Consider the following 20,807-nt stretch of genomic DNA (forward strand, 5'->3'; position numbering starts at 1 on the left):
GCACACTTTCCCATGCAATCTCTCTCTCTCTCTCTCTCTCTCTCTCTCTCTCTCTCTCTTCATGCTAGCGTCCCCTCTTCTGGGAGGCTATAAGAGAGCAGCCCCTCCCCCTCTTGCCAAATTGGCAGTGCACTACCCCCCCCCCCCCCCCCCCCCCCCCCCCCCCCCAAGTTGACCATCCTCTACGCAGTGAAGCTCTCCATTGAAGCTTGAGAGCAGCACCTTGTGGTGTATGTGGAGCCTTTGAGCACCCATCACCTAGAACAAGGACTCATGGTTGCATGCAGTCTTAGGAGAAGTTTCATCGTGTAAAGTAGTAGAAAACTCTCTTTCTCCCTTGTTTAGCTGCTGCAAATTCCCTGTTTTCAGTCCCTAATCACTTGTATTAGGGTGAATTTCAGCAAAGTCTTAATAGAATCTCATTCTCCACTACCTACTCTACACATACCCCAAGTTTGGAGCATTTCCATCGCGAAAAGGACCTCCATTTTGGCATTGGAACGCACTCAGGTAACAATTTCTGGTTATGTGCAGAAAATTACAGAAAGCGTGTGTGTGTGTGTGTGTGTGTTTTGCATGTTTTTGTGGTTGGTTAATTGCAGGAATGATTACGTCCAAAGTGGCACAGTTAGCGGAAGATAGACCCTCATTCGTGAGAGCTTCCGATGAGTTTTGTGGAAGGTAGACTCTCCCCTACGAGAGCTTCCCAAAATCTCACAGAAGAGGATAGATCCTCTCAGTAGTCAGAGAGCAGTTCTTCTACTCTCTCTGTCAGAAGCAGAAAAAGGCCAAGGAAGAATAGAGGACAGGCTTTCGCCCCGTTCTTGTGCTTGTAAAGATTCTCCCTTAGTAATAAAGATATTCTCTTTATGGGGGGGGGACCAACCCATCTTCTGGTCCCCAATGAAGTGTCAAGCTTTCTCTCTCTCTCTCTCTCTCTCTCTCTCTCTCTCTCTCTCTCTCTCTCTCTCTCTCTCTCTCTCTCTCTCTCTCTCTCTCTCTCTCTCTCTCTCTCTCTCAAATTCTCTTGAGTATTTCAAGTACAATTTAAAAGTTAGTTTACGCTTCCGTATTTTTGTGACATTGGTATCAGAGCAAGGTCATCTCTCTCGCTTCCTTAAGGGATTGACGACTCTTGGCAGACTGCAGAAATGGGCCAAGAAAGAATAGAGGACAGGCTTTCGCCCCGTTCTTGTGCTTGTAAAGATTCTCCCTTACTAATAAAGATATTCTCTTTAAGGGGGGGACCAACCCATCTTCTGGTCCCCAATGAAGTGTCAAGCTTTCTCTCTCTCTCTCTCTCTTAAATTCTCTCGAGTATTTGAAGTACAATTTAAAAGTCAATTTACGCTTCCGTATTTTTGTGACAACTGAAACTGTCCATAGGGCTACAATCACCTCTTCAAGAGAGGGCTACAACAACCATGGTGGGAGACTCTCCCAATGAAAAAACCAGTATATGTACAATGGGGCTAAATCAAGAGATGGGGGGAGGGAAGAGCCACACAGGTGGTCGGTAATGCCATCGGAGTACACCCTGGACTATGGTGTAGAAAGGCCTAGGACGCTAGAGTCGAAGGAAAGCCTCGCGGCGCTCCCGCATGCGGTTGGAGCTGCCCTGTAGTCGAGGGCCCCCCAGACTTTGTACCTTGTTGAGGCAATATAAAGAAATACCAAAAGAGATGCCAGCATTTTGGGGCTAGTGCACTATAAGAGTGGAACTCCGTCACTCCGTGTCTTGTGTGGATTGTGTGTGTGTGTGTGTGTGTGTGTGTGTGTGTTCAAGTTGTTTTGAAGTGCCAAAAGGGTATTCTTTTCAATGGGCACGTAGTACCCTCGCGTTACAGGTCCTATTCGATATACAGACTTGAGAAACCCTTTGAGCTTCATTGAAATGCTTCAAGTGATTGCATCGGTGCAGTGCTTAACCAAGAAGCCCATGTAGTGGCTTTTGAGAGTAGATAGCTTGAGGATGCTGAGTTACATGCTTCGATCTACGAGAAGGAACTTGTGAATGTGATTTACGTTTTGTCTATTTGGAAGCATTACCTTCTAGGAGTAGACATTGTGATCAAGATAGATCACCAAAGTTTGAGATATTTTCTTACACAAGGAAATTATCCTAGAAGGGAAAGCTTCCTATCCATGTTTCATTGCTAGATCCTTATACGGCTGGAAGTTAAAACACGGCTGTAGATGCAGTGTCTAGATGGCGGAGGGTGAATGAAATTACTTCAATATATCACCAAGAATTGGAATCACTTCTTCATATGTATTGAGATGATGCCGACTTTTCCTCTATTTGGAGATACAAAACGGTGGGAACGTATATCCCTATTCTTTTCGGGATGGTTACCTCTACTACCACCAATCCATTCGTGTGGCAACACCAATGAGAGAGAGAAGATTATGGATGAAGCAAATGCTTCACCTTATGTGGGTCACCGGGATATTCTAACCATGACCTTGGCATTGGAAAGGTATTTCTTTGGCCTTAGAGTAGACATCGATTAGTATGTCAGGGAATGCTGAGTTTGCCAAAAAGTGAAGTACGATCTGTACAAGATGCTTGGGTTACTCCAACCTTCACCTTTGCCTCATAAACCTTGGGAGAGTATGGTCATGGACTTTATTATGGATTTCCCCAAGACTCATACCGGAAATGATGCAATTTGGACCATTGTCGACAGATTTAGTAAGCAAGCTCACTTTATTTCAGTCAAGTAAACGATAAAAACATATCACATGGCAGGATCTTTCTAGCACAAATTTTCAAGCATCATGGGATGCCCAAGTCTATTGTAAGTGATCGAGATCCTTGCATTATAGGAAACTTTTGGCATGCCTTGTTTGATAACTTTGGTACGAAACTGACGCCAGGGTTACTCCAACCTTTGCGTGCGCCCTATAAACCTTCGGAGAGTTGTAACAAACTTGGACACCCCAAGTCAGGATTCTACCGCGACACAGCAGGGATTCACTTCAAATAAGTTCACACTTCACAATTAGGTTGACGCAGCCTGATGTAGTTCCGTGCCTAGAGATATTGGCCCCAAAGACTGGCGCCCCTTTCGGTATTTCTTTTTGTATTAATCTGTGTTCAAAGTACAAGAGAGTGGGTAGGTGCTCACTCTCAGACTCTGCGTGCAGATGCTCTGAGAAGTGAGGCCTTGCTCACTTATTTATTGGTACAAGGATGCCCAAAAGCAGTAGTTTAAAAGCTTTTCAAAATAAAGCAATAAACCCAAAAGCTGCCAATAAATTCAGCCAGCGTAAATCCTGAAAATCCGTACGCAATGCCACGTTAGTAGCTCCACGAATTGCGCTGCAAAATCCGGAATTTCCGTACGGTAGGCCACGTTAGCATGTCAGCGCATATTGCGGGTCCGTACTGCTGCCACGTGTCAATGTGTGTCCCAGGGTCTGTTGCCACGTTACCCATTTGTGACATACCCCTTTCTTGAAAGCATTGTAATCGCCCTTGATTACGCTTGCAAAACAGACATATGCCATAAACTGTCTTAGCAGACACTGACTGTTAGTACCGACGCACTAGGCACAACACATCTAGCACATGTACCAATCGAGAGTCACATCACTCGACGTCACAGGACATTACATGACAAATCACATTCAAAATCATTCCAAATCTTAGACCATGATTAATCGGCAACGTATTTAGCAATCGCATCTAGATCAAGTCGGGACCTCACAGATGCCCAATTATCTAATCCTCCCCAAACAAATGGGGTAGAGTGAGATTGCAAACTCTACATTGTTGGATATGTTGAAATCTTATGTGTCGGATAGACACTCTGACTGGGAAAAGTATTTGCCTTTTGTCAAGTATGGGTATAACTATACCATACATTCCTCTACGAGGAAAGCTCCTTTTGAGATTCTTTATGGTAATCCTTTGCTTCCACCCATCCTTTTAACTAAGGATAAGAAATTTGCAGCAGATGAGTTCGTCCGAGTTTTGGGCACTGCCCATGGGCAAGTCAAGAGAGCAATTCTTCGTTCTCAAGAAAAACATAAGAAAATTGTGGACACGCACAAAAGGAATTTAGACTTGACAGTTGGTCAATTGGTCTGTCAAGTGACACATCCCAACCCTATGTGTCCATGGACAAGCTACACCATAGCAGGGTTCCCGTCAGTCAAGTCAGTCTAGATTAGAAGTGATCTGGCACTTTTTGTGAGTCTATTCGTAGACCGTGCATGCCCAATCACTTAGCATAGATGCATATCCTCCGGTTGCACACAACATGATCATCAGAATTCCCATCAGAATCCATTAGCATCAGTTAGGGGAATTTTTCAGTGCATTTAGCCTATTTTCCTATGTTTGGTTATTTTCACTTATTATTTTTAAGTGACTTTCCAACAAAAGTAGGTAAGGCAATTTTGCTAAGTTAATATATAAGCAAACCCAAGTTAGCAGTAATTGGCAGCAGGAGCTTCCCACTCAACAGGCAACTTCTCAGCAGTACCCCCCCTCAGCATCCCCTAGCGTTTTTCAAGCAGAAACCATCGCCATCCTTCCCTCATCCTGGCGTTTTTCTCCCACAGCATTAGCATCGCCATAAGCTTCTTCTCTGGCGTTTTTCCTGCGACCTACAAGCCTCAGCCCCAGTGTTTTCCATGCAAAAACGCTAGCATCTTCAGTCAGCGTTTCCTTGCAAAAACGCCAGCAGTACTTGCAGATCTCAGCGTTTTTCAGCCTTGACAAAACGCAGATTTCAGGCAGATGAACAGTAGCAGATACATCCCAGATTAGTTGCAGAAGTTCCCCCACAAAGAAAACGCAGCCAAAACAGTCATTTTCAGCCACCGAAACAGTCCCGAAAATCAGCAGTTAGAAGACCATAGATTTCAGCCACCAAGTCGTCGTCGTCATCACCGTCGTCGTCATCGGCATAGTCCCATTGCATCAGTCCATTGCATTCGCATTGTACACCTTTGTGCAATCAAAGTAGACCACTCTTGCCGACGAGAGTGGGGCCTTCGGAGGAGGGTTTTACAACCTCTCGGGTGTCATCTCTCTCCTTCTCTCGGTCTCATTCACTTGCACGCACAATATCCACTCACTTTGTTCGTGATCATAGCACTCTCCATAAGACGGAAGGCGAGATCTCTCCTTCCCTAAGAACTAAAAGGAACCCTGAGTAAATAAAGATCACTAATCTTGAGAAAATACAACATTCATTCTGCTGCACCTTACATTGGTATGAGAGCTTTGGAAGTGTTCTGCATTACTCAAGGAAAGAACCACAAGAACCACAAGAACCACAAGAATTTTTTTGCTTGTTGCGGTCGCACGAACCCAAGTTTACTTGGGCGTGGCGATTCCTAATCGTATTTTGTTGAAGAGTGACAGGAATCCCAAGAAAGAAGGGCTTGTCGAGCCTCCCCTTGTGTCTCTTTTCACTCATTGAGAGCGGACCGTGCACTTAGTGGCCGGCCAATCGACGTGAGGTGGGAAAAAGAAACCTTGGTATGAGCGCAAGGCCGCCAAGGGGTGCGCCCGCAGAAAGGAGTAGAACTCGGGTGAAGAGAAGATCCTTCTCCAACGCGATTTGCAAGCGAAAGAAAACCTCAAGAACCTCAAGACTCAAGAACCTCAAGACCCTCAAGAACCCAAGTTCCTCTCGAGCTTAAGACCCCAAGATCATAGTGCATGGTCGTCACCCGAAGCGGAATGGATACTTCGCATACAGGTGATGAGCATGAGAGAGGCGACAAAGACTCGTCCCCACCTAGAGATGAGTTCTTCAACCCTCCCCCTTCGCCATCTACGCCACCAAGTGCACCAGACCCTATGGAGGCAATGGTCAAGCAGATGATGGCCATGATGGATAGACAGGAAGACAAGCGCCTTGCTTTAGAACGCGAGCGCGACGCAAGAAAAGAAAGAAAAGAACTAAGGAAGGAGGAAGCGGCAGCAAGAAACGCGGCGTTGGAGGCCGATCGTGCCGCTCATAGATTGGCTTTGGAGACCGAGCGTGAAGCTCGACCAGAGCTACGGACTCAAGAATTGATTGCCCAAGTCCTAGCCTCGAAGACCGAACCACCCAAAGATCGTGGGAGTTCGTAAAGTGGCGCAAGCCACGATGCGGATTCCAACCATCCAGTCACAGAAAAGTTGACTTTCAGTAAGTATGACGGTAAGATGGGATGCTACAGTTATTCCTTCTTGGTTGCATCAATTTAATGCTTATTATGCGACAACTAAGAAAACAGGCAATAGCAAAGTTTTGACGGCAGCTATGTACCTTGCCGGTGATGCCATTAATTGGTACCAGGCATGGCAAGAGGCACAGCTAGCCGCGCACCTAGAGGCATCCGACGATTTCACGCCCCTCTTTTAGTTGGGCTGATTTCCAAGACAAGCTCAAGGCGCGGTTTATGCCACCTCAGTACCTTGCACGATTGGCGAGCTCTCAAGAAAAACGGTATGCCGGTTATGGTTTTCTGTAATCGTGTTTTGCAGCTCGGCACTCAATTACGCAAGTCGTATGCGAAGCGCAAGGAGGCATTTCTTTACGGATTGGACGAGTATATCAAGTATGATGTGGAGGTACTCGATCCAATCGATCTCAACAAAGCGGTAGCAATTGCTCTCGCCCACGAGATGAAGCACAACAAGGGAAAGCCTAGGAGAACAAGACTTCCACAAGTACCTCGCAGACTTCTCAGAACCCTCGGAACAGTAAGAACAGTAAGAATGGTAAGAATGATAACTCTTCTAACCAATCTTCCAACAGTCTCTCATCAAAGAATTCTTCCAATGAATCTAAGGGTAAGGCTAACACAACTGCTAAACCTAAGCTTGCTCAAGATGAAAAGGTGGCACAAGGAATTGTAGGAGGATACATCATGTTGTACCTCGGGGCACCGTTTTGTCATATTGTTTGACCCAGGTAGTATGCATGATGTGATCAGTTCCTCTCTTGTTGAGAGAGCCCGCCTCGAAGTTAGTCCGAGATCTCCTATCGAGGTCTCTGGCTTTCGTCCTGGTATGGACGCTCTCATCACGGAGGAGTGCCTTGATGTGTTGTTTGCAATTCAACAGAGTGTCTTCACTAGAAGATTTGTTGTTTCTCCTCTCTCAGGATGTGATATGATTTTGGGCATTCGATGGTTTCGTGATAATGACGCTCTCATGAAATTTACGGCTAACACTATAACTCTCAATGTCGACAGTGATTCTCCTATTGTCATTCATGGAGAGGACATTGCTCCTTCTTCATCTCTCATTGCTAATATGCAGGACAAGGTTGAAAGGAGATTCGTGATAAGGAGATTCTCTCAATTTCTTTTTCTCCACAGCATGACACACAGAACTTGCATGATTATGAGAAGCATGATGATTTGAATGATAATGATTTGCAGGATGAATTGCATGAAGATGATGTGATTGTTCACAAGGATGATGAGTTAGTGGATGCTTTTTCTAGCGAAGCTAACCTCGTTGTAGATTCGATCAATCACGAAGAACCGATCTTGGCTCTTGAGTCGAGGTCCAAAGAACCCCCACAAGACGATTCGATCATTCAAGAAGAAGCGATCTTGGCTCTCGAGCCTTGGTCCAAAGAACCATCACAGGAAGTATTATGTGTTTGCATGATTGATACGCACGCATTGTTCGAGTGTTTGAAGGTTTCCTGTTTTTTAGTCAGCATCGTTATGTGATCCCTTTTCCTAGGCATGACATATTGTATGTTGAGCACGTTCTATCATGGATGAGCACGAATGTATGCGGATTGTTCATGAAAAGCTGAAAAGATTGTATGTAAGGAAGTCACATTCCATGTCTCTTCCTTGGCATGACACAGTTTCCGAAAGAGCACATGATAGTATGAGCACCAAACATGGGCATTTCCATTGTGATTTGCCACAGTTGATTGATTTCGATCAAACAGACAAGATTCGAGCGCATTGTTTGCATGTGTTTGATGAGCGGGTTGTCACTCCGTCTCTATGTTCGTCTACATTGCATACACAGTCTTTAGAGAAGACAAGATTTTCTTTCTTCACTTCACATGGAATGGGTATGTTCATGGTTTTGTGTTGGAGATGGTTTCAGGAATTTTCAGCCATGGAGATTCTTGAAGACGACAGAAGCAGATCCCTAGACGAAGTTGAAGCAAGGAAGGAGCCACAGAAGACTTTGTGTCGCTTTCGGCGCAGCCCAAAGAAGCAAGCGTTGCAGACCTTTATGAAGTTCAAGTATCGCACGACCCACACATCAGAGTGGGCGGGCGAAGAGTCCCTTCCAGGATTCCGGTTGCTGTTGGCGATCTCCCTCGACGCCATACAGTTCGGTACCAGTACCTCACTTTGAAAAGGAGGGGATGTCACGTGACACATCCCAACCCTATGTGTCCGTGCACAAGCTACACCATAGCAGGGTTCCCGTCAGTCAAGTCAGTCTAGATAAGAAGTGATCTGACACTTTTTGTGAGTCTATTCGTAGACCGTGCATGCCCAGTCACTTAGCATAGATGCATATCCTCCGGTTGCACATAGCATGATCATCGGAATTCCCATCAAAATCCATTAGCATCAGTTAGGGGAATTTTTCATTGCATTTAGCCTATTTTCCTATTTTTGGTTATTTTCACTTATTATTTTTAAGTGACTTTCCAACAAAAGTAGGTAAGGCAATTTTGCTAAGTTAATATATAAGCAAACCCAGTTAGCAGTAATTGGCAGAAGAGGCAGCAGGAGCTTCCCGCTCAACAGGCAACTTCTCAGTAGTACCCCCCCCCCCCCCCCCCCCCCCTTAGCATCCCCTAGCGTTTTTCAAGCAGAAACCATCGCCATCTTTCCCTCATCCTGGCGTTTTTCTCCCACAGCATTAGCATCGCCATAAGCTTCTTCTTTGATGATTTTCCCGCGACCTACAAGCGTCAGCCCCAACGTTTTCCATGCAAAAACGCTAGCATCTTCAGTCAGCGTTTCCTTGCAAAAACGCCAGCAGTACTTGCAGATCTCAGCGTTTTTGCATGGTTAGCAGTAATTGGCAGAAGAGGCAGCAGGAGCTTCCCGCTCAACAGGCAACTTCTCAGTAGTACCCCCCCCCCCCCCTTAGCATTCCCTAGCGTTTTTCAAGCAGAAACCATCGCCATCTTTCCCTCATCTTGGCGTTTTTCTCCCACAGCATTAGCATCGCCATAAGCTTCTTCTTTGATGATTTTCCCGCGACCTACAAGCGTCAGCCCCAACGTTTTCCATGCAAAAACGCTAGCATCTTCAGTCAGCGTTTCCTTGCAAAAACGCCAGCAGTACTTGCAGATCTCAGCGTTTTTCAGCCTTGACAAAACGCAGATTTCAGGCAGATGAACAGTAGCAGATACATCCCAGATTAGTTGCAGAAGTTCCCCCATCATTAGCCAAAGAAAACGCAGCCAAAACAGTCATTTTCAGCCACCGAAACAGTCCCGAAAATCAGCAGTTAGAAGACCACAGATTTCAGCCACCAAGTCGTCGTCGTCATCACCGTCGTCGTCATCGGCATAGTCCCATTGCATTCGCATTGTACACCTTTGTGCAATCAAAGTAGACCACTCTTGCCGACGAGAGTGGGGCCTTCGGAGGACGGTTTTACAACCTCTCGGGTGTCGTATCTCTTCTCTCTCCTTCTCTCACTCTCATTCACTTGCACGCACAATATCCACTCACTTTGTTCGTGATCATAGCACTCTCCATAAGACGGAAGGCTCTCTCCTTCCCTAGGAACTAAAAGGAACCTTGAGCAAATAAAGATCACTAATCTTGAGAAAATACAACATTCATTCCGTTGCACCTTACATGGTCTTACTCCAGTTTGAGAAGGGGAGACTGAAGAAACAAGTGACCTATAAGGGGAAGGTGGTTAAACTTGTTAACCGTTACTATGGGCCGTTTAAGATAATCGACCAAGTGAGGATGTCACATTCTGATTAGAGCTACCGCCTAGTTATAGGATCCATATTGCTTAATTGGTTAGTTTACTTTGACCACATTTGGGACCGCCTCCGAGTCAGCCTATTGCTGAGGAACCCCTTGAGGTTGTGGAAATAGAAGAAATACTCCAATTGGAAGAGATCATTTATCATCAAGAGTGGCTAGAAAGATTACATGGAAGTATTTGGTAAGTTCAAGAACTACTCTACTCTGGATTCTCAATGGATGACCAAGTAGAGGTTAGCACCTTATCCCAAGATTTTGGATGGTTATGAACAAGCACTACAGTTGATGACAATTGTTGAGAATTGAGAGGGATATTGCTAAATTGGCTATTTTCTTATTTTTCTTAGCAAATTGTATTAAATGAAATTAGGACTATTTAACTTTGTGCACACAAGAAGTGTGAAATTAGCAATTGTAAATCTACAAGATCGAGAAAGCCATCAGGAATGGACATTTTTGATGCGTCATATGACAAGTAACATAAAGCATCACCGAGGAGTGTTCCATGAGTGTGGTGTGAAAGACCGAGTAATGGATATTGTTGATGCGTCACAAGATGCGTGACGGGAGCATTGGTTAGGGAATATTTCATGGTTGGAGGGAATCCCAACCGAGTATGAGTTACGCGTAAGATTCAAGCACATGCATGAAGATAGGTTTTGAGAAGCTTTGAAGAAATGCAATGCTTTCTGAAAAGGAGGTTGCTTTTTGAGTGCTTTCCGGAAATGTAGATGCTTTCCCATAAAGGAGTCTATGTTTGCATTGCATCTGATCATGATATTTCATCCAGGGACTCCTGGAGTGTGTTTGTGCAAGCATTATTTTCAGCTCATAAGGTTGTATTGTGTTTTGAATAGGTGCAGACCTTTTTGAAAAGTGGCTAACTGCCCACTTCATAAGTGGACAGCCATCTGTTTAAGAAAGGGCCAAAATCAGGGTGCTCCCTCTTCTAGCTATCTATGGCAGCAAGTGATTACCCTCGTCCCTCTATCTGGTGTGGGCAGCAACTATTCCTGGAAAACTAAGTTCCTCTATCCCTGCAGGCCTCGAGTACCTATGAAAGCAACCCATGGTGCCCCAGTTTAGAGATCTTGCTACCAAGAGCAAGGTGCCTTTGCTCAGAGAAGAGGCCGAGGAGATTCTATTGTGACGGCGCCGCAAGTTCACACGAAGGGTTTGTGATTGGAGGTTTCTTTAAGTGCCGGGAGCAACAGGTGATGATTTGTGTATGAGTTTTACCAGAGTCCGCTACTGCGTTTGTGTTTGGCAGATACTCTACTTGTGAGAACTGAGCGAGGAGGCTTCGGCCTATGCTTAAGACGGTTTGCAGAGCCATCATTCTCTGAAAGCAAACTCGAGGAACACTGAGCAGAGAGCTTGCCTCTTGAGTTCTTGAATGGGAAGAAAACTACTATCGAGTTTGAGATCTAGAACGAAGGAGTTTTCTCCGGTTCTTGTGCGTGTAAAAGATTCTCCCCGTTAATAAAGATTCTCTTAAAGGGGGGGGAACCAACCCATCTTGTGGTCCCCAATAATGTGGCGAACTTCTCCATTTTCTTTCTATTAGATTCAGTTTTCGGTCTATTAATTGTTCGTGTGCTCTCCCATTTGTGACACAGAGAGCTTCTACAAAACTTACTTCACGCTATGAAAAATGGTCTAGCCCCGTTTACCAACACGGTACCTCCTTGTGGCCAATGCCCCCTCTACTCCCAATGCCCACAGTACAAGGCATTCCTAGCACATAGCTTCTACAATGCTACCATAGCCTTAGCACCCCAAAGCTTTCTACTATGGGGTTGTTAGGGTAAGCCCAACTTGTGGCACCATGTGGTAAAGCCCTCTAGCTACCTAGGAAGAGATAAATGATAACATGGCTTAATAGCAAGAGGATGCAACCTCTCTAGCCAATGATTGTAAAGCACTAAGCCTAGATAGAGGCTACTCTCTAATCAATCAATTGCACTTTGAACATTATCATTGTGTCTGTACTCTCTTTATGCTCTTGCTCTTGGCATAACCTAACCCTAATCACCATCTCTCTAACCCTAACCCTAACACCATGGTTAAGCTTCACCCTCCATACCCTAACACTAATCATTGGTGATTAGGGAGTACGCTTCTGCATCAACTAACCCATCAAGTGGTATCAGAGCCGACGGTTTTACACCTAGGCCGATTAATTACTATTGCATTAGAGTTCCTAATAATCCCACTTTACTACTTGGGCATGAGCATGCTCCACTACTCTTCGGTGGTTAGGTGATGAGAAGATTGTGCTTTGCATTTTAGATTGCAATTAGTGTGTGTGTACTTTGTTGCATTTGCATTTTTGGGTGTTGATTTTTGCATATTTTCCAAGAGTGTGTTTTTAAATCATTACTTTTGTGTGAAAGAAGGCTTTTACGAGAGCTTTCCATTGAGCCTTTAACCTCTGTATTTCGAAGTTGGGAGCCTTCTCAACCCCATAGCCGACTCACCTCAAGCTTGGGCAAGGTTCCCACAAATACCTTAAGCCCCTTAGTTAGCAAGCACGACAAGCACCTCATGCTTTGGTAGGATTCACACCTCAAGGTCAGCCCTAGCTTGCCTAAGGTCAAAGGACTCTTATCACTAACTTTTGGAGGTCTTTAATAAAGCTAACCCTAAGGTCTTTAAGCTCCATTAGGTAGCATTGCTCTTTAACAAACCAAATCTCTCATTTGGACCCCTTTAACCTTGGCCCCGTGTTGAGACAGATCCATAAACACATGTCTATATTCTAACCCTTGTTCCCGTTTATTCTCCCACATTAAATGACCAGTTTAATATGAGAAAATCATTTGGGTTGGTTAGATATTAGATTTTATGACATTACCTCTGTCTTGAAATCATAGTCGTCCTCGACTTTGTGCTATTTATAGATGTGTGTGAGCAATTGTGCGTGTGCATCTTTTCAAGCCATTGTCGAACCTTGGCTCCACAATTATCTTCATCAAGGCCTTCGAAAAAGGTTTCCATAGAGCTCCTTTGAGATCGATTTGGAGCCCATTTGAGGCTCCTAGTTCTTGGCTCACTGCTATGCGCAGTTGAAATATTGTGGAAGTCGGTTATTCGACAAGGTAGCGAGCCCACGTCTCTATTTGACACCCTCAATTTTTAGAGGGGATCTACGGTCTCAGATCATTGTTGATCGTGGGCCGTCGATTCATTGAGAGGAAAAAATAAATTGGGTAGGATTTGACCTCACAACCTCCCCGTCCCAAGATCAATGCGTTACCACTACGCTATTACACACGTTTTGATAAGCATGTAGAACGGTAGCATCATATTGTGTAGATCTGGCCTGCCGCGATCTTAGCTCACATCGAGTTTACCTCGGGTTCACATCGAGTTTACACCACAATACGATAGTTCACAGACTTTCCTTAGTTCACATCTAGTTTACATGCAAGTTCACAACTAGTTCACATCTGGGATCAATGTTTGTGATTATCGCTGACAAGCTACGCCGATTTTCAACCGTAGATCCCCTCTAAAAATTGAGGGTGTCAATTAGAGACGAGGGTAGCGAGCTTGCCTCCGTGGTCTACGTGGAACAACCTATTCTAGGCACCTCGTGAGGTTGCGAGTTCAACCAACCTAATTTTAGGTTGGGAACGCGGCGGACGCCAAGTAGGAGTAAAAATTGAGTGCATAATCTCCTATTTGAGTCCCCTGGGACTATTTCCCACACGTAGAAGCGATCGCGAACCACGGACTTCGCCCACTGCGGTAAACTGCTTCGTATATTATTTTTGGGTCAGCCACAGAGTGGCCCCCCTTCCCGCGTACAGCAAGCCTCCAAGCCACAACCCACCCAAAGGGCTTTTCCCATGAGCTCCCTATTTCCTGCTAGGCCTTGCTAAGGGCACTCTCCCACCATAAGAATGCTGCTCTGACCACAAAGCTTGTTCCTGCCAGCAATCAGTTGCAAATTGATTCCATGCTACGGCTCCTTTCCAGGGGTGCTCTCAGAAGCTCATTAGCCCACAAGCTAAGCATTGGATCTTTGCACCAAGTGCATTACAACATGTATGTACCACGTGTTCCTGAAGCTAAGAACGAAATCTATGTAATGCTTGTGCATGGAAGCACACATGGGTTTAGACACCGCCTATACATTATGTATATGATAAGACCGCCCATAATCATAAGCGCACACACGAGCACTACACTTGGTATGTATGCGTGTTTTGCACTACTAGAGATAGAGGCTACATCCTCAACACAATGGACCAATGAAGCAAACAACGACATGAACACGAAGATGACATCATCAAACAAAGACAATGAGAGAGATACCCCATTGAGAGAGTGTATTTCAGTGATATCTTGTATGTTATGTAAAATTCCTCTACTCATTTTAAACATGTTTATGCATAAAGAGATGAAACTGCATACTTCAAAGTGTGTAGCATGGCTTTTTTCAGGTTACAACTCCTGATGATATGATAGTTGCTGAGAGGATTTTGCAGCAAGGTGTAAAAGCAAAGCTAGAAAGCAATGTTGTGGGTGCTTTATGAGAAAATGAATGACATGAGCAAGGTTGTGCTTTTGCTTTTTGGTTTTCTTTGTCCTTGTTTGATAAAAAGTCAGATGAAGTGCTTAGTGTAGGCTGGGTGCTTGGAAGTCAGTATAATTTTGATTTGTCTTTGACAGATGGGAGAGACGTGGCCAATCTTCTTGAAGAAAAGCTACACGAGGTGTCGTGTTGACAAGCTGCGGGCTCTTCACGATAGCGCTTAGCAATCAGAAAATAACAATTTAAACGTGTAGATTTTGAGAGAGAATCAGCTGCTTCTCATCCCTACAAGTTATGGATTCCCATCTTACATGCAACCAAAGCCAAGGCAGTCTGCTGTGAACAACTAGCTTGGAAGTAAAGCTAATTGGCCTGGGTACTCAGGCAATGTTCTAGTCTTACTGAAAGAGGCTCACCTACTGAATCATGATTTTTTTACAAAAACTCTTTTGGTCAAATTGCTTATGCAGTCTTTGCCATTAAGAGATAGGTTATCAAAACAATTAATTTTTAGCTGTTCTTTAACAGTCACCAATCAGACCATTTTTAACAATGTTAATAAAATTTCAAAAGATTCATTTTAAGGAGATTTTTAAGGGCATACTTGTTTAAAATCTGCGTACTGCGATCAACATTCTAAAACTTGTTACTTTGTTTGTGCTGTATACTTATCATGTAGCATGGTTTTAAGTGTTCTACGTAGTTGTGCATTAAAAGAAGTGCTTGGGAACGCTTGTGAAATTTGGCTTATCAATCATGTGTATTGCATTCCATCCTCCTACCCACATTAGCTTTCTTATTTGTTTATCCAGACAAAGTAAAAGATCCTAGTGAGAAATGTTGGAGCATGTCACACATACATGATAGCTGTACATATTTAGTTATTCTCATAGACATGCATCCATTGATGTGGTCACACAATTAGATTGAATGGCTTTATTTAAGCATGCTCACTGTGCCTGATGTTTGCAAACGAGGCAATGCAATTAGTTAGTATGAGGGACTGTCAATATCAAGTTGCAATCAACTTCTAGCAAAAAAGTTTTAGTTGTAACAATTGTTCTACTAGGTATGCTTACTCGATAAAAGAGGCCCAGTTCTTCCTAATTCTCATTGTCTTCGGATTGTGCAAGGCTGGCTTGTCCTTTTCTTAGACCTGTTGTTACTTCTGCCACTGCCACTGCTACTGCTGTTTCTACTTACCCGGTGCATATCTCTTGTTGCCGCAATGCATACAAAATTTATTTTGGTAGCAATCTTTGGAGAAGTGTCCAACCTTGACACACTTACAACACTTCTTATTATTGGTTGAACTAACAGAACCTACTAATGTTGATGAAGATGCAACGAATGCCTCCACTTGCTCTATTTGGCTTCAACTTCTTTAATTCCTTCTTCTCTTTCTTATGCAAGGAGCTAACAATATGCTGCAAAGTCAGTGTAGGGTCTTCCTCTCTTGGATGGTTGATTTGGTGCTCTAAGCTTGACAACAAACCACAAGTGTTTCTTCATGAGAAGCTCTTGTAGCTTTGTTTGCCACATGTGAAACCCTTGCCATTGAACTTTTCAACATTCTTTTCACCCATTGTGCGATTAGAGGGTCTTAACATTTGGAATTCGTGTTCGCCTCTTTACAACAATGCGTCGATTAGGTCATGTCTATAAATGAGAATTGAAGCATACATTGCAAAGATTGTGCTTGGATGCGGGAATTTAAGCTTTGGATAGTTTGGAGAGAGAGCAAGAAATTTAGCCTTCAAACGCCTTTAAGGAGTCATGACTTGAAGCCTTCAAGTTGAAGCCTTTGTAAGCTTTGGTGGGCCTTTGGAAAATAGACTTTGCTTAAAGTTGCTTCGATGTGGATGATACCCAAAATCTATATGGGAATATCCTCTACTAAAAGGAGAGCCTTGTATTGCTTTGTGGAAATCCTTTCTTTGGGGATAGCATTGTTGTGTGCTAAAGCTCCAAGAGAGGAGCCCACAGGAATGGTCATTTTGGTAAGAGATCTGCCTACTCGAGGTCAAACGAGGCAACAATGCCTTGGAAAAAGTAGTCGTCATGTGTGACTTTTTGCGCCACTTTCGGATGCCAAAGCAACCTCAAGATGCTCTATTCGAACACCATGCCTAAGAATGGACTTAGCGCCCCATTAGCTCAATTGAGTCCATTTGAGATCTGCCCTATCTCCCGCACAATAGCATCCAACAATTGAGCTCAAGACATTAGGAAATTTTGGAGGTCATTTGGAGGGCCTTATTGAAGAGAGAGAAAAGAAGGCGTAGCCAATGAGCAGCAACCTTACGTAACGTAGAAATACATGGAAAGCAACACAAAAATGAAAGAAAATATTTTAAAATATTGAGTTTTGTCCCATTTTCGTTAGGTAACTTCCTGCTTTCACAAAGTAGGGCCCACTGCTAGTAGCCGTCAAGTTCATGACACTTGACTACTGATTGATAGCTAGCTCTCTCCCTTCATTAAAAGATATCCACTACCTTTATGAAAGGCTTTCAAACTTCATTCTCCCTACATTTTACCTATGGCTTCGTCTTCTACCCGCCCAAGAAGTTCTAGAGGTTGCTCTACATTGTCCCCAACCAGCCTCACCATTAGTGTGCCAAGAAGACCATGTAGTAGCATAAGCACTATCTCAATCTCAAACTCTCTCACTACAGATAATAGGTGGCAAGAGCAGAGAATAAGCAAAGGTTCTTGGGTTCTTATGCAGCCAAGAAGGAGAAAAAGCTCGAACGCAACAAACATATTTCGTTTTGCATGGAAAGCAAGAGTTCTGGATTCAAAGTCGAGGTCGGTAAGAAGACTGTGAAAGAAGTCTTTGTTCAACATGTTTTCACTCACTCCGATGTGATTGCTAATGGCGACAATGTCTCCATGGTGCATAATCCACGGTGCATAATCCACGGTGCAAATGTAAGTTAATTATTTAGCATTACTCTATAAATTATCTTAATTTGAAATGAGAATCTGTTTTTTTTTCTCTTTTATCACATGTATATAATTAGGTTATACAGTTGTTTGTATTTATTTCTATTCTATTACATTCACAGATGTTTATCCTTCGTCATATGAGGAATGGGAGCCACTGGAGTGCATTATAGATCTCATCTCTATGACCCATGCTCATATTGGAGTCTTGCAATATGCTGGCAGAACTAGCAAAAGCCTGGCAAATGAGGGTATTTTCTTCTATGACCATTTCTACCAACTCAATTAAGGAATCAGAGAGGAGTGTTGGTGAAGGTTCCACTACCAACCAACTGGAACTTTGTGGATTGGCCTATTCCCGACACAACAATGAGTGAGGCATTGAGGAGCAGGCTCTATAGGGATGTTCAGAGGTCTCTTCGAAACTCTGTACCTACTAAATTGGTGAAACTTGCAAATTTTTGTCCTATTGGTCTCTTTGTTGAGTTATTTCATACCTGCAAAGTACATGTTGCTAAAACAATGTTGCTTTGCAAATCATTTGATTCCCTCTTGTGTGATAAGATTCTTGATCGAGGGTGGTATGTGAAAGAAACAGATGGCATATGTTGCGAGATTGCTCTTGACACTTTCATTGTCAAGTATATTCTTGCGACACAGACATTAATAATCTCCCTTTGGTACAAGCGTTATCACATTGTTGAAGGTTGCTATGTGCCTATGGATCAAAAGATAGCAAGTTTGGCAAACAATGCTGTTATAAACGTGGAAATGGTGAACAAAGACCTAAACCTTATGACAGTAATTACAATAAGGTAGCAACGCAATCTTTTGCAACTTCGACATGACATAGTGGAGGAGACTGCCGACATTGACTCCGTAAACTTTTCTTTCTTGCTGAACGGACGAAGAGTAATGCAACGAAGAAAGAAGCATTTTTTCTGTGCAGATCTCTTTGGCCGTATTCAAATTGTGCCCATGTAATCATCCCTGAATGGCTTCAACGAAATGTAACATTTTTTACTAGTTTAATCTTAATATCAAGTGTTTTCTCAAGGCTCTCTCTCTCTCTCTCTCTCTCTCTCTCTGAGTATTCGAAACACATAGAGAGATAAACAGTATCAATTTGAGGTATAATCAATGAATTACTAAGTACATTTGTAAGTACAAATTTCGATGTGCTCAATGCGCTTAAGTACATTGCTTGCAGATATAGGACCAAAATATCCTCTAGGTAAAAATCGTGAAGATGCCCTTCAAACGAAGGTGGGGATATAGTAGTACTGGATGGATTAAGTAAACCCTTGTGTGATGTATCATCAATCAACAAAGTGTTGAAAGCATCATAAGGTACATTGATCTGCTCAAAGGGCTTGTAGAAAAGTGGTATAGTAGGTTTAGTTGGGTGGAAATGTCCCGCAATGGTATTACAATTTCTTTGACTATACACAAAATAAAAAGCCGATCTCTGAATTTCAGCCAAATTACAAACTATGGAACAGGGGATTTAGGTTATGGGCTTGCATTGAAGACCAGATAGCCACCCTAAACCTTGGAATCAAAAATTTCAAAAATTCCTTTGTGCCTGGTCGAATTAATACTCTGACATTTCCCAAGCGAAAACTACGTAAATTGGAGAACTCTGTATACACACTGTACGGTTGTCGTAGGAGTAGCAATCCATTGAGATCCAAGATAATCACTCTCTGTAATCATTGTGTGCATACATATAAGTAGTTAGAAACAAAAAAACATTAATTATTTAAGTACAATGGATATTACCTGAACAACCATATCTACTTGAAGCAAGAGTCTATACTGGTCATTTCTAATGTTGACATTTTGTTGTTGAGTGTCGATGTTTCCTTGTGTATTTATAAGCGTGTCCACCTCTTGTGTATTTCCAAGCGTGTCCACCTCTTGTGCTTGTGCAATACATGACTCTTGTGTTTCCATGGCCGAATGGTTAACCTGTTCTGTGGTCTGTTCCTGGCCTTGATTTTCAATATTGGCCTTCTCCCCTAGCACTCCCTTATTCTCCTCTGCTTCGCCTAGAAACTCTATTGCATTCTTCGTCTTCGAGGAGCATTTTACATCTGTATTTTCATGGGCTTGGTCTACTTCACATTACTCAACCCCAACTTCGGATTCAGTCGCTCCAACTGCAAAGTTTACCGGTGTCTTTTACTCTAATATGGGGTCAGTTTGAGGAATTTGGTTTAAGGTGTTGAAAATTGGCCTGACTACCTCTTCACCGGTCATTGTTAAAGCTATAATATGGTCGTCGACAAAATTGTCCTTTGCATCTAAAATTCTTGGGGTTGAAAGAGATAGTAGATGTTGAATCATTGAAGCGCGGTACCTTTGTAAATATTCTATTGTATAATCTTCTAGAGCATTCTGCAAAATAAGGTTAACTTGTGATCAATACTTTAATTAATAATAGCACTAATTTTGGACCATACCATTACAAGGAAATACCTTTGACATAAATGGATGAAGAGGAAAAAAACTATGGAGTATATACTCTGCATGGAGAAGACATCTCCAACCACAGGAATTTGGATCTGTCTGATTAGGCACTTTGACAGCTCTAAAGGTGGACTTGTACAATTCATGATTTCCACATAGTTTTCCATAGACATGAAGTAATTTTTTTATACATCTGTAAACAATGAAGGTTATTTATTATTAACAATATTCAGAACATCAACCATTCCCCAAATAAACATTAAAGGTTTTATCAACACTTACACTCTTATCTTTGAATGTGTTGCTTGTATGGAGTTGATAGTCCATACCACTTGCTTATCCAATTCTATACATACAAGGCTCCAATGATTTACTGATTCGTATGGCAACACCAGTGTTGTCACCTAGAGCATTGGACAGTGTATAAACCATCTCTCCAATGTGCCATGTGGGCTGTTCTTTATTCGGAGTGGCACAGACATTTGTGGATCTAAAATATAAATTTCATTTTGGGTTTCTTGAGGGAGCTGGCTCTTTATTAAGCTACAATCACAAACAAGGATTTAATTAGAGGCCAAGTATCAACAAAGAAAGATCTTAAAGGTAGAGATGAACACTTACTTTAGGCATACATAAACAATAGTGTCGCTAATTTGTGCATTTGGATCTTTCAATATCCCAATATCAACACAGTCCAATGCTAATTGCCTACTGCCATCAGCAAGGGGAATTCTTGCTAACAATCCCTCTGTCATGGAGTATAATACATCATTGTTTCTTTCATTTAGCTCTGTGGTAACTTGCCCATAAGTTCTCCTCTGGGCCTCTTCATCAGCTGCAGCAGACTATATACTCTTTAACTTCTCTGCTTCAGAGTGCCGTCTTT

The 20,807-nt window shown here is 43.0% G+C and overlaps 1 protein-coding gene across 1 annotated transcript in view; it reads left to right on the top strand.

The window, feature by feature from the left end:
• Nucleotides 1–15,101, top strand: part of ISPD (Nucleotide-diphospho-sugar transferases superfamily protein) — a 119,828-nt gene extending 104,727 nt beyond the window's left edge. The window contains exons 11-12 of the mRNA XM_086526522.1: nucleotides 14,409–14,523; nucleotides 14,638–15,101. Coding sequence (XP_086382648.1) covers nucleotides 14,409–14,501 — 93 coding nt within the window. The 3' untranslated portion in view covers nucleotides 14,502–14,523; nucleotides 14,638–15,101. The remainder of the gene's footprint in view (nucleotides 1–14,408; nucleotides 14,524–14,637) is intronic.
• The last annotated feature ends 5,706 nt before the right edge of the window (nucleotides 15,102–20,807 follow it).

This window comes from Adiantum capillus-veneris, chromosome 13 (assembly GCF_014529385.1).
Source record: "Adiantum capillus-veneris isolate H3 chromosome 13, ASM1452938v2, whole genome shotgun sequence".
NCBI classification, from domain to species: domain Eukaryota; kingdom Viridiplantae; phylum Streptophyta; class Polypodiopsida; order Polypodiales; family Pteridaceae; genus Adiantum; species Adiantum capillus-veneris.